The 19,452-nt window shown below is 33.1% G+C and overlaps 3 protein-coding genes and 1 long non-coding RNA gene across 9 annotated transcripts in view; 2 read left to right on the top strand and 2 right to left on the bottom strand.

Annotated features, from left to right (window-relative positions):
* The window catches only part of LOC111422118 (Neuropilin and tolloid-like), a 198,194-nt gene that overhangs the window by 108,180 nt on the left and 70,562 nt on the right, over nucleotides 1-19,452 (top strand). For 3 of the 5 annotated variants that reach the window (XM_071198263.1, XM_071198264.1, XM_071198262.1), the window contains exon 2: nucleotides 10,634-10,693. In XM_071198263.1, the coding sequence (XP_071054364.1) occupies nucleotides 10,634-10,693 (60 nt within the window). Of the gene's footprint in view, nucleotides 1-10,633; nucleotides 10,694-12,082; nucleotides 12,185-17,030; nucleotides 17,113-19,452 lie in introns of those variants that run through there. The other 2 variants (XM_071198266.1, XM_071198265.1) reach the window with 2 other exon arrangements.
* Nucleotides 499-2,009, bottom strand: LOC111420790 (sialin-like). Its single transcript, XM_023053826.2, has one exon. The coding sequence runs from the start codon at nucleotides 1,909-1,911 to the stop codon at nucleotides 517-519; it is 1,395 nt and encodes a 464-aa protein (XP_022909594.1). The 5' UTR covers nucleotides 1,912-2,009; the 3' UTR covers nucleotides 499-516.
* On the top strand, nucleotides 1,904-3,781 carry LOC111420791 (sialin-like). Its single transcript, XM_023053827.2, has 3 exons — nucleotides 1,904-2,347; nucleotides 2,399-2,847; nucleotides 3,050-3,781. Exons 1-3 carry the CDS (start codon nucleotides 2,085-2,087, stop codon nucleotides 3,727-3,729), a joined length of 1,392 nt encoding a protein of 463 aa, XP_022909595.2. The 5' UTR covers nucleotides 1,904-2,084; the 3' UTR covers nucleotides 3,730-3,781.
* On the bottom strand, nucleotides 15,724-17,451 carry LOC111422165 (uncharacterized). 2 transcript variants are annotated; one of them, XR_011641228.1, is made up of 3 exons: nucleotides 17,230-17,451; nucleotides 16,904-17,152; nucleotides 15,724-16,855 (listed from the first exon to the last, which is right to left on the bottom strand). It is a non-coding gene; the product is annotated as an uncharacterized lncRNA (long non-coding RNA). The 2 variants fall into 2 exon arrangements; XR_011641229.1 differs by having other exon boundaries at nucleotides 15,724-16,545.

Below are 19,452 nucleotides of genomic sequence, written 5' to 3'. Positions count from 1 at the left end.
GGCTCGCCACTGCTCAGGATATAAAATGTGGGGTCGCGACGCACGATGTTATTCGTTGGTAGCACTGCGGCGGCATTTATTTCCCCTCGGACCCACGAACATCTGCGCGAACAAGATGTTGCGGCAAACGAGGGGCGGAGGCTGGTTTATGCGGCCACGTAAAAACAATATTTCAACCGTTAGGGGAATTGTACGCCGGATTTTTGCTGCTCTGCCCGAAGTTGGTAGACGTCAGCACCGCGTTCTACATATTTCTTGCTTCGTGGGGTTGTTACGAGCAAAGCAAATGACCGTGGCTACAGACGTGATCAAGAAATGTTTGCTATAAGGGTTTACTTTCTACCGACAAACGGTTGGGTTATATAAAGTGGACAAAAATAACTTTTTTTATTTGATAATTTTCAGGATATTAAACAATTTAGGATTACCATCATTCATCTTTTGAACATATGTGACATTTAGAATACGGTTTGCAGAACAAAAATAATTTGAACAGAATTTTACTTATAAAGTTATTTATTCAGCATCATGTTCTTCATAGTAATTTTGAACTTCGCCAGAACCCCAGAAGGTGTAAAAAAAGATTTCTATCGCAAAAAAACCCACTGCGACCCAAAATATAATCCTCCATGATTGCATGTCGGTTCCATCACCCAAAATAAAACCAACGAATATCGGCACTCCGATTCCTGACATAGTACCCGGTGTGTTAGTCATACCCATTAATGTAGCGGCAATTCTTGGTCCAATATCAACGTGATTAGACATGATTCCTGGCCACATTCCTCCATAAAACATAAGAGACAATATAAGGAGGGTAGCGCCAAATGGCTCGTTACATCCACTGTAGCATAAACAGATCATGGCTAACGCAATTGGTAATGTTGAAAATAAATTGGCTATTTTCTTTGCCCATGTTTGATTTATTTTTTCTCGTTTTCGTAAATAATCAAGTGTTCTTCCTAAAGCTAGACTGAACAACCAGTTTGAAAAATAACCTATTGATGAATATATAGTAATAGTTTCAATCGTGGCACCATATACTTTACGTAGGTATATTGGAAGGTCTGTCAGTAGAAGATAAAAATTCCAATTGAAACAAGTGTGAGCTACCAATAACGCCCAAAAGGGCATTGATGTGAATATATTCTTCCAAATAATCTTTATTTTCTTTTTCTTACCCACTTGTTGACCTTGTGAACTCAGTATATATTCAATTTCGTCAGGGTTAATAAATTTTGTGCTTTCTGGAGTACTTCCAACGAAAATCCACCATAAAAATAACCATGGAATACAAGCAACTCCCATAATATAAAAGACAGCCCTCCAGCCACAATAAATGTCAATTACTCCTGTTATAATAATACTAAAAACCGTTCCTAATGTAGACCCCGAGAATACTATACTGGCAAAGGTGTTTTTCTCTGATAATGGAACCCATGACGCCAATAATAAAGAAGTAGCTGGAAAGCTTATTCCGCCACCTAATCCTTGAAGCACTCTCACTGCGATCGCACATCCAACATGTAGATCTGAACCAAGAGGTAACAAGAGGCAACCCACGACGTTTAAAAATACCGCAAGAAACCACATCCATTTAACGCTCATCAATTCGCACAATCTCGCACCAGGGAACATCATTACTAGATATCCCCAATAATATGAGCTAAGAACGTAGCCTTGAAGTTCATTTGACCATTCGTACTCGCCATTATGCTGTTCAATTTCATCACTGTCGTTTAAGGAAGGACCACAAATGCTGTGTTTTCCTTCAGTATCGTTGGAATGTGCGATTGTATGATTTACCATCATTACCATTGTAATGTTTATATTCACTCTCAAGCCATAAACAATAGCTAACCCCACTGCCGTTAAAATAGCAACAATATAACGGGTGGGAATGTACTTCATTGATCATAAAAAATTTATTATTTTATCTCAAATATTTTTTTACATATTGTATTAAATAGAAAAAGATAAATACTTGTCACAAATAAAAGCAAATGTCTAATACATGTCACAGCTTTCACACTTTTGATAAATACAATTTATTTTATAACGACTTTTTTATATAGAAGAATACAATGTTTCTTGGTTATAGGTACATAGTGACTTCACTTATATGCATAGGAATGGTAATTGTATTTGGTTTGAAGATCTCTTTTAATGCGTTAATGAATAATATTGTATATCATACTTATGTACGGCTTGTAAACGGCACATCGGCCGGATTCTGTTATCAACCAAGTGCTAAACATTTAGAACGTAACGTTACTAGCATATTTGATATGTCGGTTGACCTTCAAAAATGGTTGATGGATTCATATAATTATGGTTATATATTTGGGTAAATAATTTGTAGTCATAATAAGAATTTAGAACAGTCTTCTTTGTTTAGGAACTTTCCCGGCGCATATATGGCAGAATTTATGAGTGCAAAATGGACGTGGTTCGCTAGTATTGTAATAAATATAATTTGTTGCTTTGGGTTCACATTCGTACCTACCTCACTGTTCTGGCCACACCTTTCAATCAGGACTATTCAAGGATTTGCCAGTGGATTCATATATCCCGCTACCTCAATTTTATTGGCAGAATGGGCACCGGACTCACAAAAAAATACGATCGGTGGTATAGCATTTGTAGGTACCATGCTTGGATCAGTTTTGGGCAGAGTGGTATCTACTTTCCTAATGACAATGTTTACTTGGGATTATACTTATTATATTATGACAGGATGTAGTTGTTTATGGTTAATTTTATGGGGTGGACTGGTTTATGATAAACCATCAGAATCGCCTTTTATTAAAGAAAAAGAGCGCGATTACATCCTTCTATCCAACATTGGTTGATAATAACAAGACTGTGTAATAAAATGTTGGTTATTTCTTTTTTTTGGGATGTCATATAATTGTATTAAATTATTTTTCCTTTATCTTGATCACAACATACATTCATTTTAAAATTCATGAAAATTCAAGCAAAAAGGATATCCAACATTTTGTTATACATTATCAAGAGACTTTTGGTTGATTTTTTCTAATTATAGACATAATAAAAAGGAAAACTCCAATCAGCGTTGATTGGAGCAAAGTATTCACAAATAAACCATTTTGGGCTTTATTTGTCATGCACTCAAGTTGCGGGACAGTTTTTACAATAGTCATGAAAGATATGGTCATTTATATGTGGGATGTATTGTTTATGAACATGCAACAAATAATTATATTCACGAACCTAGCGTACTGTATCCAATGCGTATGCACAATCTTCTTAGGAATTACTTTAGATAGCCTTGTGCGTAGAAAGAAGATTACTCAATGTTGGGCCAAGAAAATATCAACACTACTGATTAGTGCACCAAGTTTTATTTGCATTATGAGTTTAAGTTACATTAAATGCAGCGTAGTCGTAGCTGTTATGCTTATTATGATCATTATGATTTGCTTTTGCGGAATGAATACCGGGTATCTTATAAATCATGTTGATATCGGACCAAAAATTGCTGGAAGATTGATGGCTATCACCAATACTGGAGCATCTCTAGGTGCTATTATTGCACCATTAATAATGGATCGTGTTTTAGATGAAAAACTTAGAAACATTGTTACTTGGAGGGTAGTATTTTGGACTTGCGGTGGATTTTTTATAGTTGATATGATGTGTTATACGATTTGGGGTGATGCTGCCAACCAGGACTTTTACAGAGAACAAGATGATGAAGACTAGGAAATATAATATTAATATGTCTTAAAATAATATATTTAACTTATTTTTTTGATTGTGGCTTTATTATTTATTATCTGTAACTTAATTAAATTATTAAAATGAAACAATAATGTCACTATACGATATTGTAATGTTTTGTGATATATAAACCTGGGTTTTCTAAATAAGTAGGTACGTCATATTTAATTTTCATGAACTGTTATTTTATTGTATTTTGCTTATTTTGAAGAAACAAAATTAGGTATGTTTTATAAATCATAAAACATGTATAATACGGAACCAAGAATTAAATTTTGATCGCTCCTAGAACGATCTAATAAAACCATTATGTTTTATAAACTGGGTTGGTATACACAGCGAGAACGATAATCGTTATACAGCGTATATAAAATTATTATATAAGCTAAGTACGAAGGGTTTCACGGCCGGTGTGAATTGAACTAAAATTAGAACTAGGACTAGAAACTTCGAGTTTTACTTGCGTTTTTTAAGAAAAGCACAGTTCACTTAGAACCAGTTTCTGAAAAAGGTTGCAACATGGCATCCGAAACGTCAAATCTTTTCTTAAAAGACGCAGGGCAAAACCCCAAAGTTTCTAGTGTTAGTTCTAGTTTTAGTTCTAATTTTAGTTCAATATTGTACAGGCTGTTTTCCATTTTGTAACAACTTACTACTTGGTAGTGAATATTATTATCGGGAATTTCAAAATTATAATAATAATAATAGTTTATTCTTCAACAATACATATCTTCCAGCAAAATAAAGGCCTTTATTATTATAATTACTATAAAGGGGGTGTCTCAATAGATTTAAATTTGGCGCCATTTTTTTCTGTGCAAGTGGCAGCCCTGAAATTTGACAGCTGTCATCTACGAATGCTCCGATTATTAATAATGGGGCGCTATACAAAGGAACAACGCTTTTATCATTGTGAAAACCCATTATAAATATGGGGAAAGTTACGCTGAAACCGCTTCGCGGAATTTTAAGTCTTGAAAGTGCACCAAATGTGGCAACAATTCGAAGAGTAATCAATAAATTTGAAGAAACTGGGTCGATTATGGACAGCAAGTCTCCTGTGCGTCGATGTACCGGCCGATCTCGCAAAAACATCGCTGCTGTAAACAAGAGTGTCGTCGAAAATCCGGGAACATCAATTCGGCATCGTTCACAACAATTTCAAATTTCGAGAAGCACCACGCAGCGAATTCTCACAAAGGACTCCCATCTTCATCCCTACAAGGTTCAGCTGACCCAGGAGCTGAAACCAACAAACCAGTCACAGCGCCGCCAATTTGTTCAATGGTTGATGGAGCAAAATGAAGTGAATGCCGATTTTTCTAAAAAAATCATCTTCAACTGGCTACCGAGATCGTGCGATTTGACACCGTGCGACTTCGTCCTCTGGGATTTTGTGAAGTCTCACGTCTATGAGAATGCGCCATGGACTATTCCCGAGCTCAAGGACGAGATAAAACGCGTCATCGGTGAGTTAGAACCGCAACTCTGCAGAAACATCATCGAAAATTTCATGAAAAGAGTGACTTTATTTGATACTTAATCGGAACATGTGTGCTTTATAATGCAGTAAAAATATCACCACTCGCTCAAAAACTATGCGTTTTATTGCTAAATTAAATCGGGCATTCTTATTGAGACACCCTATATATACAAAAACTGTATTAAAGCTAATTAAATTTAAAAAGACACTTCAGCAACGTCAAGACATGGACCGAAGACTGAAGCGCAATAATTAAAAATAGACAACACAGTGCTTTCACATAAAATTGTCTTAAGCTTGATGCTGAAGACATTCCTAAAAGGATACAAAACCTTCAAGTTTAGAAACCTCAAACCTATAAATCTTCAAATATGCTGCCGATATCGTAATGTATTATCAATAATAAGACCCAAATTCTTCGCCTGTAGTGATATAGGAATCACATTATTGTCAACACTGATTTTAACCAGTGATAGTAGTTATTCAAAAACAAAAAATGTTCACGAACATAAACTGACAGTCTCTGAAGATCACAATTAAATTTATTTACAGCATTTTCATAAATGGAAAACCTTAATACAGTTGAGTGTCATCCGCAGACGTGTGGACATTACAATATTTGATGCAATTGTGCAACAAGGACGTATAAATAGTTAACAATGGGCATAAGAGAGGCATAATTAACTCGCAATATATGAATGCAGTAACCATAGTTATAAACCTACTATGCACTTGCACTGTCCCACATAAAATACAAAATAGCTTAATAGTACAGGCATAGGGTAGTTTTGGAAAGGAAAAATTTTGCTTGGAAAAGAAAGTAAACCACAATCTAATGCTGAATAACAATTAAAACTAGAACTAACACTAGACCGAGAACTAGAAACATTCGGAGTTAGCCGCGCGTCTTTCAAGACGGCTAAACCCGAATGATTCTAGCTCTAGGTCTTGTGTTAGTTCTAGTGATAGTGCTAGTGTAAAACTAGAACTAACACTAGACCTAGAACTAAAAAGTATCGTAATGTTCTAGTTCTAGGTCTAGTGTTAGTTCTAGTTTTAATGCAATAAAAATATGCAACATATCTTAATAATATGCTAACTAGCGCTACCTATCACTATCACTAGAACTAACGTTAGATTTAGAATATTGTTTATTGCCAATTTGATATTGACTAATGCCATTTTAATTTCGATTATTGTCAATTTGATTTTGACTAATGCCAATTTGAAATTGACATTGCCAATATGATTTTGACTAATGTCATTTTGATTCTGATTAGTGCCAATTTGTGCTTGAAAAGGTATAGTTATAGGTTTAGTGTGAGTCTAGTTTTATTTGTTACTCAGCTTTTAGATTGTTGTATAGTTTTATTGAGCTATAACAGATACTGCGTTCCCCGTATTGATCCGTTATATTGAGGTTTTAATGTAATGTCAAATTATATTGACATGTTGAATTTTATCTGGAACAAAGTAAGTAGGTACCCCCTAGTTTCTATGGAAATGTATTCTTGTATAATGCATCTTAAGTGAAATTCACTATATATTAAGTGATAAGTATTGTTTAAATATCCCAAATCAGCAACATCTATATTGATTTTGTACTCATGTACACGTAAATGTTAGTCGTTGTCGACCGCACAGAAATAGTGTCCGCAGGATTAAATAACGTCAAAGGGATTAAAATAATCTCCCTTTGTGTTAATTGCACTACGATTACTATGTCCAACAAAAGATAATTAAAAATCTCTGCATAAGTCCATAGAGATGAATTAATTTGTTGTTCGAGTATATTTTTACAAGAGTCGATAATAAAAGAACGACATATAATTCAAGTCCTCTGTATATTAATTAAGTGATGAGTATTGTTTAAATATCCCAAATCAGCAACATCTAAATTGATTTTATTCTCATATGTACAGGGTGGTTCAAATTCGATGTCCGAATAGGCTAACTCGGAAACTATAAGAGTTAGAAAAAAAGTAGCTTACATGTCATGATCTATGACGATGAGGATTTTTAAAGTGACACTTTTTGAATACAAACAAATGTTGCTATGTTTATTTGAATTCAAAACAAAAATATATGAGCGCCATCTATCAATAATTTATTAAGTCATTTAATAATAATATTAAATATTAATAAAAAATGTGAAATAATGCAATCTATTCCAACTTTTGTGTAAAACATATATAAATTAAATAGTTCAACAAATTTATTTGTTTCAAACATCAGAAATTTGTTTTTTTAATTTTTAGTTATAGTACCATAATTTACAGGAAACTGTAAATTTAATTTCGTCGATGACACTAGATGGAAATTTAAAAAAAAAGTTTATTTTTGGCTTTATTCTAAAACAATAAGAAATAGACCTGTCGAACCCTATATTTTTGTAATCAGAAAAAAATAACGAATTTAATAAGCGAATAATCAGTGGTTGTTTCCATTTAAAAAAACGAAAATTGTGATGATATCTCAAAATCTAAAACCGAAAAAATTTTTTTGACTACGTCATCCAATTCTCTATAAAAAAGTGTCCATATAATGTCTTAGTTATAATACTCCACCTATAATAATAACGAAGATAATTGCACTTGCTGGTTTTACGATATTTCCAATTTTGGCCTCTAGGGGAAAAACAAAAGACGATAGCGCTATGAGGTTTTCGGCATTAGCAGTTTCTCGAAAAACGAGATCATGACATGTAAGCTACTTTTTTTCTAACTCTTATAGTTTCCGAGTTAGCCTATTCGGACATTGAATTTGAACCACCCTGTACACGTAAATGTCAGTCGTTGTCGACCGCGCAAAAATAGTGTCCGCAGGATTAAATAACGTCAAAGGGATTAGAATAATCTCCTTTTGTGTTAATTGCATTTCAATTACTATGTCCAGCAAAGGATAATTAAAAATCTCTGCATTAGTGCACAGAGATGAATTAACTTTGATGTTATTTCAAGTATTCTTTTACAAGACTCGATAATAAACGGACGACATATAATTCAAGTCCTTGTGGGGTTGTAACCTTTGAAGGGACGACGGGAGATTTGGTACATAACAAGTTGCATTTTATGGTTCCCCTGACATCGATTGATCGCCGGTAAGTTCAACAACCCTAAGCCGTTTCACCGGAATCTATGAAACCGAGGAATTGTACATTAATACGTTTTTTATCAAAAGATGCCTCAAATACACTTGAGATGATACACTTGATACTTTATAAAGTCTACTTGTTGCATCTACCCAGAACTGAATCTTCGACTACAGGTGGAACATTTATCTTATATTTAGTAATGAAATCAATTTTCTAATCACCGTTGAGATCATTTCTAGAAGTTGCATTTAAAAGTTACTTATCTATTTAAACATGCTGTATTAACACGATAACTACAACGAAAATGAACAAATAATGAAAGCACGATAAATAATTATTAATTTACCTCAAACATGTAGAGTATAGTATGATGTGGAGTTCCATCACTAAGTCAGTGCAATTTAAATCATAATTGAAATTTCAGGAATTCGAGCAACTTTACGTTTGGGTTCCAACAAAGGAACAGTTATTTCAAAAAGAATCTATTTTACGCAGAGGAATTCTAAATCATTTCTGAAATTCGACTCCAATTCGAGTCTGGTATCCAAACCTCGCCTAAATCAATTTTTAGTTATAACGATTTAATCGATATCTATTTTTTGAACAAAAGCTTAAACTAAAAGTACAATTTCATTTACAAAAATGATTTCCAACTCAACATTTTTTTTTTTAGTTTTTCACTGAGTTTATATTTTTTCGTATCCCCTTTGTAACTATTCAGAACAACAAAAAAATTTTAAAATCCAAATATGTAAATAGCTCACGTACCTCGCAAAACGATGTGCTTTTTTGCTTTCACATCGGAGTTGTAACAATTACCTAGCGTTATTAATTAACGTTGGATTTTGAGTGTGAAGCGTTATAGCTTTGTAGCAAGTTTTCTATACCGTTTTAACATTACTGTGTTAGAGATATTCGGTCACAATATCCCAGATACATAATGTATTCATATATGGAGCCTTATAGAACCTGGCACATATGGTTATTTCAAAGGCATTTATCCGCAATGCTTTTTTAGAGTAAAAATCAATATCAGCGAACGACAAAACCCACTGCGACGGGCATGTGTCATACCAGGTCGATTTGACGACGAGTTCTGCTAGAAAAACCCTTTATTAAAACACAACTTTTTATTTTTACTGGAAAAATATAAATATAATATTACTACATGTGCAATATTAACAGTGCAGTTGACATTATTGCAGTGAAATGTAATGACAAGTAACTAACGAGCGGAACGAACAAGTTTACTTTGATCTTAACAAAAAGTTCACCTTTCTTGCACTTAAATTGTTCAAGGAGCTGCTTATTGTTAACACCAAGTGATTCTCAAAGCTAATTCCCTACCGACTCGCTTCGCCACCTTTCAAAAACAGGCAAACATCTGGTACAAGTTTGCACGCGTTGTTGTTGTACAAGCTCTGCGTGCATGAATGTACATATGTGTGTTATCTTGAAGGCACGTTACGAACCCCACCAACATTTGCATTGTGCGGTTTAACGCGGGTTTAGTGTAAATTCTCTGACCTTTTATCTGAACGACCTCTCGGCTGTAGAAAAGGTCTGATTTCAGGGGTTGTTTGTTTGCGGAAAAAAGGGACCAAACGCAGATGAATAACGCTAAAAGGAAAGGCAAGGAATAAAGAGAATGGAGCTGTTCTCATCTGTTGTGTAACAATATTCCAGACAAAAGAGAATGAAAAGCAAAATTTACTTTTCGACCATAACTTCCCCTTAATTGGTTGTTTTAAGTTAAGGAAACTTGAAGGTTTTACATTTAGAATAAGGAAATCGACTGCGAAGTTTACTTTCCTCCGTAAAACGATACAATTTACATTGAAAGCGCAGACAGTGTAGCCCAAATTGAACGCCATTTATTCGGATGGCGTTATCCGCGGGGTTTTACGGTATAAGGGCTAAGGGGACGCGGTCAATAAAAATACGCGAACCACAAACTTTACGCGGGACTCGAGCAACAGTTGTTTGCGATTCAGTTTTCGATACAATTTCCGGCTTTAATTAAGCGCATAATTCAAACGCCGCGAAAAGTATTTGTTCGTTTTTCGTTACACTTTTTGTATGTAAGGCGAGAGGCTCAAGCCCGGGCTGTTCTCCCCAAAGTATTTAAAATTGGAAAACTTCTAGGCCCTTATCCAAGTCTGTACAAAGTTCCCCAAACCAGCGCAGGAACCTGATGTAGTCTCTCGTGAAACGTCTCAGTCTAAATCACTCATATATTTTTGAATGCGACAAACAAAAATTACTCTTTATCAACATTATAAACAATTAATATTTTATTTTTGTTACAGTCGCTATCACTGTGGACTTGATCTGGCGACACTCTGTTGTGGGTCATCTTGGCATTACAGGTAATGTAACATAAAAGTGTAATATTTATCATATACATAAGTACGAAGGCTTTTACGACTGTTGTTAATTGAACTAAAACCAAAAATGCACTATCATTAGAACTAACACTACACTTAGAACTAGAAACATTCGGATTTAGCCGTGCGTCTCTCAAGATGGCTAAACCCGAATGTTTCTAGTTTTAGGTCTAGTGTTAATTCAAGTTTAAGTTGAATAGAAATGTATCGAATTTCTGATACATCTTCAGACGCACAGGTAAACCCGAAACTTTCTAGTTCTAGGTCTAGTGTTAGTTCTAGTTTTAATTGTTGTGCAGCACTAACCAAGAACTAGAATCATTCGGGTTTAGCCGTCTTAAGAAACGTACAGCTAAACCAAATGATTCTAGGTCTACTTTTAGTTCTAGTGACAGTGCAAGTGTAAAACTAGAACTAAACTATACCTAGAATTAGAATCATTCGGGTTTAGCCGTCTTTAGACACATACAAAAATTGTTGCTTTAATCAAAGTTTTCTAAGAGACCAATTGATAGATAATTGATCACTTTACACGAAAATACTGCCCGTTTGACAAAATTAGCAGTGGCGTTGAAAATATTTTAAAAAAATGGTTTTTTATTGCTGCTAATGTTTAATTTTAAAGAAATTTTGACACCCTTATATCTCGTTAAGGTGGCATTTGTAAGCCCATATATATTAAGACTTTTCATCTTAATTTTTGATGAATTACCTGCCCTAGAAGTCTGTCAGCGGTTTTTTGAATCACCTGTATAGTAGAACTAGAATTATTTGGATTTACCCGTCTTAATAAACGTGCGGCTAAACCCAAATTAGTAATAATTTGTCTTCATTTTAATTGTCAATTATTTCCGATTATTTTTTTAAACATTAATATTTAAATAAATAATTGTTAAAACATAACCTAACTTAGCAGGGAAAATCTGTCAAAGTGGTCCCCAAAACTTTTCTATTCGCTAAAAAACGAGGAGTTTGTTCTATCTTATTCAGAATAAATCAAAGTTTCTTATTTTGTACCTTTAAGACGTTATGTTTCGTTATTAAAGAAAATTATTGATTTTTTAAGACGAAACATGCCGAAAAAAAGTACTTGAGAAAATCAGTTGGTAATAGAAATGATTAAATGTCACGAAATTTAAATAAATTTTTTAAATAATTTTAATTTGAATTAATTACATTGTATACTACTATTATATTAATTTTTTGTTTTTAATTGTTAATTATTTATTGGGTTGCAACATAATCTCAAAATTTAGACGTTTCCCAAATGCAGTAGGACCATTATTTTTTTTTAAATTGGTACTATGAAATTGACAATCTCCATCATAACAACTCATTTGAGGTTATATCGTTTTAATTTTCAAAAGCAATTAATATTTTCTCATGAAAATGAGTGGAAAACACGATAAATCGATAGTCGACAAGTTCAGTAAAAAACATGTTTAAAAAAATAGGATTCGCATAATTTAAAAGGTTAGTTTTATTTAGATCTAAAAATACAATTTTAATTTAACTACATTTTTGGCATCTTCCATGCAAGTATGTTTTTGGTCCTCGTTTTCAACTCTGTAGGTAATAATTGCCCAATAACAATAAATATAACCCCCTTTTTCACTTTCAATCCCGCCTTGATGAACCAACAACAAGATTTAATCCAGAAAGCAGACAAAGAATAAGGAAGTTTTTAATGGATCAGCTACAGAGGAAAAAATCGTGTCGTGTAAAAATTTTAGAGTAGTTGGTAAAAAGAATTAGAGTAAAAATTGTAATACCACATGGTAAAAACAACTCTAATGTACACTATATTTAATATTAATATAGAGTTCATATATTATTCACTTAATAGAGTAGTTTTTACAGTTCTCTAAAGGAGAGTTCTTTTTAACTTATGTTAGTGAAGTTATGTAATATATAAAACATTAAATTTTACACTAGACGTGTACTTTTCCTTCGGGTACTTCGTAGGCACCGCACTATTTTGCTCGGGATTACTCGTTGGTACCACGTGATCAACATGTGGTGTGATACAGCTAAAATTTAACGGTCATTTACTAAACGAGTCGGAACTCGATAGCGTCTCGAGACCTGATTTACGCGATATAGAAAGAAAGAACGATTATTTTTATTTTAATTATGTTTGCCAAAATAAAACATTCATGATATGAAATTAGTGGAACTTCCGGAAGATTTTACATATAAGTTCCTTGTGAAGATTGGTAAGTATGTGCAACTTGGTGCAACTACACATATAGGAAACTTATAGAAGACTCATTAGATGCAGTTTTGATGGTGACTCGGTGGAAACTTTAAAATGAATTAAGGGCCGGTTGTACAATATAGCGATAAACTTCCCGACAGCGTTATCTGGCAGATAAGTTAGTTTGTACTGTATTACAATGTACGGATATTTTGGTCGGTGAGATTATCGGCAGGATAACTTATCGGGTACTCAGCGGTGCCGATAAGACACTTATCCGGCAGATATTTCTGGTTACCAAGGTTTTTATATAAAAACTTTGTATGATTACTGCATAGGTTAACCTCTAACATTAAACGTTAACCTTATATGTACGATGTGTCAGTGAAAATTTTTTTAAACAATTTATATTGTCAAAATCATAATTCAAACTTCAAAGAAAGACGTTGACGTTACCATTCTACGGCATAAATCACTAGATATGGGGAAAAACTACTACCAACCGACTCTTGTTTCGCCGATAGCAATCCTACCGACAAAAACAGTTTGTACAACAGCGAATATCTTTATCCTCCTGATAAGTTTATCGGGCGGATAGATATCAGGTAGATTTATCGGTATATTGTACAACCGGCCCTAAGTATTATATATATTATGTATGTATACAGGGTGATTCATAAGTAATGGGCCAAATTGTAAATGTACGTTCAGGAGGCCAAAATAATAATATTTTCATTAACAATAATGGGTCTTAGTCTGCTCCTTACTGAGATACAGGATGTTAAAGCGAAAAAAATAAAATAGATTTTTGTTAATAGATCAGCTACTTTTCTACATAATGACTCATAGTTGACTTATAGTTTTTGTAAGGGTAAACAATAATGTGTGAGAGGATTTGAGTTAACTCGTAGATGTCGCCACATGCGCTATATGAATTAGATGAAATCAGCTACAAATTTTTTATCGCTCATTATTTTACAACATACTTGTTTAATTTGGATAGCTCCATCATTTCTGTAGAAAAAAGCTATACTTCTTTGATCTTGAAAATATTAACGATTTTCGAGATATTTGAATTTTACTAATTCACTACACTACATTTCACGGTGGTCGACGTAGCATTAATCTGTTAAGACACAAGCATGGCATGGAATGTTGACATTTACCTAACCGTAATTGATAATTGATAACAATATTAAACTGAAACCATAAAAAAATTACGTAATAAAACAATTTATTGTACGCCAGTTAATAAAACGAAATACAACATTAGAACAGACTTGAACTAAGACCACTTACGACAACTGTTATCAAAACCTACATGTTAATGTTGTGCGAAGTTAAATTAAATTTAAGCTTCATTATGAGCTACTGCAAAAGGTTTTCAACATGACCACCACCAGCATTTATACACGCATTTAACCGTTTGGTTAAGGATTGTCTGACTTTAAAAAATGTAGCAGGATTATTTCGTATTGAATTGGCTGCATCTTGAATTCTATTCCATAACTCGTCTCGTGTATTTATAGTAGGTTCAGCATAGACCATTGATTTCATGTAACCCCACACATGGTGGCCACTGAAATTCACTACCACGTCCAATCCAACGGTGAGGGAATGTTTCATTCAGATGTTCGCGCACAGCACGTGAAAAATGTGGAGGAGCACCGTCTTGCATGAACCACATATTTCTTCTTAGTTGTAATGGAAGATCTCCCAAGAGGTCGACTAAGTCATTATTTAAAAAAATTAAATATGACTCTCCATTTAAATTAGGAGGTAATTCAACTGCACCACACATTTATTTTAAACTCGTGCTGGAAATGTCTATCTTTTTTTAAACGAGGGTTTTCGGTTTCTCAGGCATGACTATTTCGCCAATTAAAAACTCCGCGTCTGGTAAAGGTTGCTTCATCCGTGAAAAGAATGTTATTTAGGAATGTTGGATTATTATTCAATTTTCCTTTTAGCCACTGACAAAATTGAACTCTGATTCGATAATCTGTTGGAAGTAAATTTTGCACAGGTATAAAATGATAGGGATATAAATTTTCCTTGTGTAAAATTCTAGTCACGGATTCCAGTTGCTGCAGACAATCGACGAGTGCTTATTTCAGAATTTTGCGCAATTCTTACCAAAATTTCATCTTCTTGCTGCGGAGTGATAATCTTAGGACGTCCTGTATGATATTTTGGACGAAATGAACCTGTTTCACCCAATCGATTATAAATATTTTGAAATATCTTCCGGTTTGGCTGCCTTCTGTAAGGGTACATTTCACGATATTTTCTGGATGCTGCTTGCCCAGAAAAACGTTCTTGTGCGTAAACGCATAACATGTCTCTCATTTCTTCGTTTGAAAAGTGATTATGTCTCGGCATTTTGATTTATGTTAGGACAAGAATGAATCAGTTTACTTAACAATAAAATGTTTTAAACTATTCATTAAACGTAAAAGCTCATTGACGTTTCATAATTCATATGGCGCATGTGGCGACATCTACGAGTTAACTCAAATCCTCTCACACATTATTGTTTACCCTTACAAAAACTATAAGTCAACTATGAGTCATTATGTAGAAAAGTAGCTGATCTATTAACAAAAATCTATTTTATTTTTTTCGCTTTAACATCCTGTATCTCAGTAAGGAGCAGACTAAGACCCATTATTGTTAATGAAAATATTATTATTTTGGCCTCCTGAACGTACATTTACAATTTGGCCCATTACTTATGAATCACCCTGTATAAACAGAATTTAATTTTTTTAAATTTAAGTTATAACAATATATTACAAGTAAAAATAAAAACAAATATTTTATAATTTTGATTTTTATTACAAACGTAAAACTTCCCTAAAAATACTCCACTTCCTATTAAATATTAACACTAATAAGTTTAAGATACACACTATTTAGTGATATTTTGTCAATTAATAGAGTAAAATTAGAGCGAATTTTTAATAATTTACACTGATTAGATTAGAAGTGTATCTAATTAGAGTCACGACAACATCTAGTTAGATTACATATAATACACTGTTATAGAGTAACGATTTTACACTATTTAATAAACACCATCTTCTCACTATTTAGTGTAAATTTTTAATCTATTCACCTACACTATACAGTGCAAAAAAATAACTCTAAATAAATTGGACCGATCTGAACCATGTTTTAGAGTTGATTTTTACTCTATATTTTTTCCTGTGTATACTTTTTACATTATATAGTGCTCAAATTATACGATTAGGAATTATTGAACATTTATATTATATCAATAAGAAAAGAAAAAACATTGTCATTCTCAAGGAAATATCTACAGTGAATTTTACTTAAGATGCAATATACAAAAATATATTTCCAATATATTGTAATAATTTTAACATTCTCTTAGTTCACCGAGAGAACATAACCTAGAATTTGTGACAGAGAGATTTTTTGTTGGTGAAAATCTTATCTTAAACCGTTTTGTTTATTTCCAAATGTATCAATTATTATAGTTCAGCTCCTAAAGCACATTTTTCATCCATCTTTTGAGGTTTTAACGTTATTTTGAGAAAGAAATCCTTGATTTAAATTTGAATTTTTCTAACTTTACTCATTGTTGAAATTTGGCGTGTACTCCAATGTATGTCTAAAAACAAGAAAAGACAACGTTGAATACGAAGTTTTATTACGTTTCATAAAGGAATAAGGGAGAAATCAACGAAAAAAGAATTAAATTTTGAAGGTTAATTCCGAGAAAAATCAAGAGATGACGCTAGTTTCGAAGCAAGAATTTTGAATTTTGAAAAGGGCGCGAAGCTAAGAGCCAATCAGAAACGAGGAAAAAACAGTTGGAGTGCCGGGGTATATAAGGAGATCGCGAACAGGGAGTGAGAGAGTCGTCGTCGGACCAGCGTCGAATCCACGTCGTCAGATAGAAGAATTTTTGAAGAGATAACCTCGAAAATTTAAGATAATTAAAAAAAAAAAAAGTCAAACCAACTTACAATATTAAAATAAAAGAGAATCATCCTATTCCGAGAATTACCGATACTTCTTCGAGATCATCCAAGACCCTATTTCCGAAGAACAAACAGTGCAATTACCCGTAAGAAGAATCCTGTAGACAATCCAGAAAATTAATTAGTGCCCCGAATACAAGAGACAATTCCATAATCCAGATACCACATTGAACTCCAATCCTTTCTTTTATACAGTGAGTCAGATGATAATTTTATTTTATTATTTAACATAACCTACAAAAAGAACATTCAAAGAATCAAACTCAAAAAACAACTCACAAGAGTTTCCTATAATTTTGATCAATACTTACTTGTGTGTAAAGATTTATTAGTTTTTCTTGAATAACGTTCATTTATTTAATTCTATTTTTTGTTAATGAGTTTGATGACAACTTAAGACATCGGCCATTTGTTATTTTCAAAGAACGGTTCTAACTAGTTTTATCCTACTCTCTCTCTCAAATAATAAACGGGTTCTCTCTAATATCGATATTTCAGTCGATAACCGCAGTTATCTATTTTATTTTAAAAAATTTATCGTAAATAAGCATTGTTATTAAAGTTAATTTAGGAAAACCATTTTTTTTTGTTGTTACTCATAAAACGAGTTAATTTGATTTTGTATTAATTAAATGAATTTTTTGTCGAACCTGATTAATATTCTTTTGAACCTGAACTTGCCCGAAACCCTGAGTTTTTAATAAGAGTCTCTTAAAATTAAAGAAACCCAAATTTATAGATTAATAACTTGTGTATAAAACATCACACAAGTAAAACAGCACAATATACACCAATCTAGCGCTGAATAACAAATAAAAGTAGACTAACACAAGCACTAGAACTAACACTAGAGCTAGAACTAGAAACATTAATTTAGCTGTGAATCAGTTTAGCAGTTCTAGTGATAGTGCTGCTGTTAGTTCTTTTTCAGTTCCATTAATCACAGAGAATTACAATATTTTTGGGTACACACAATATTAAAGTAAATTTTATCTATTTATGAACAACATGGTTCAATAATTTATTATAGAAAATAAATGTAAAGCAATATTAATTATGAATTGAAAATTTGCTCGACTATCTCGCTCTCATTTTTTGAGGTCTATTCAATGAACACATTCGCATATTGTCGCGAGGCTCATAATTCACGGCTGATTACGTTCACCGTTACAATTAGCAGTTATTTATAACGCCATCCGCACGGTGTATTAATTTCAGCGGATACAAGTTAAATCCCGAATATTGGTAGGGGTGACTAACACTATGTGTAATTTTTTTCTTTAAATGTAATAATTACAATCAATTTAGTACCTTGGTGCATATTTGGCTTAAGCATAATTTTATTGATTAAACTATATAAAATTACTTTTTAGACATTCACACTAATTACTTTACTGCTGCATAGAGAATAGTTAAATAACAACTACATAAATAAATCGAATTCATTAAGTTCTGCAACTAAAGTCAAATTAGTTCATTAATGAATGATTTAGAAGCTTTAACCAGGTAATTAATTGACTCCATTGAAATATATTCGTGTATGTTGGAAGCGATAATGTTTCGAAAAGAATTTCGTTTTCAATTTGTTTTGTTTGAAGGAGATTATAAGATAACTGGTTTTTGGGAAAAATGTGTTAAAACAGTTTATCAATAGAATATAAATAATTATTAATTTAAACCGAAATTCATTAAAGCTCGCCCCTCATTTAATAACTTTAAGATGCTTAAACGAAATAGGGTAACATAAAGCTTTGATTTTAATACGCATAAAACGTTGTAAAGTTAATGGAATTACAAGATACGGGGGAATGTCGAATTAATATTCATCCGACTCCTATTAAGCTTCTTTGTAACGTTTTATTTCAGATTAAATCGGAGCAACTTAAGGGACTTTCTGGTAGCAACCGTGTTTGCAAGAGTTTTTCGTTTTATGTACATATTTGTAAACAGGAACAGAAGCAGATCTGGAAACCAGTATAATTTCGTAGGCAAACATTCTGCCCCGTTCGTATTTTAATAAATATAGGCGGCCTTTCGAAGTCCCATCTCCGTTGTATAAATATTTGTCAACCCGCGTGTACAACACTCCGTAATACTTTAGAGGACGGTGTATGGAAGTTGTTGATTCGTTCTCTTTACGGTCTACGTTAGCGGATTAGGTTAGGATCTGTTTGCCGAACGAAATTCATTACGGAAACTTGCCACGAAAGTTTTGGGCCTAATTGGTGGTGGTAATCCTTGGTTTAATTAGAAAATACCTGTTATAACTACGAATTTATATTCCAAACTTGGATAAACATCAAAATTGTACGGCTACTCAGTTGGAAGTTGGTTTTCTTGGGGATTTGTCCGATTTATTATTATAATGACCGGATTATGTTTCAAGGAAAATGGAAAGTTACGCTAATTTTACGCATTTTACAAACAAAAGGGACCGACTAAATAATAATTCGACTTTTCTTATTCCCCAATTTTGAACCGAGCTTTTATTGTCCGTATTAATTATAATTTAATTGACGCGAAACGAAACGGAA

This window comes from Onthophagus taurus, chromosome 7 (assembly GCF_036711975.1).
Source record: "Onthophagus taurus isolate NC chromosome 7, IU_Otau_3.0, whole genome shotgun sequence".
In the NCBI taxonomy this organism is placed as follows: Eukaryota; Metazoa; Arthropoda; class Insecta; order Coleoptera; family Scarabaeidae; genus Onthophagus; species Onthophagus taurus.
This window is presented reverse-complemented; position numbering and strand designations above follow the sequence as displayed.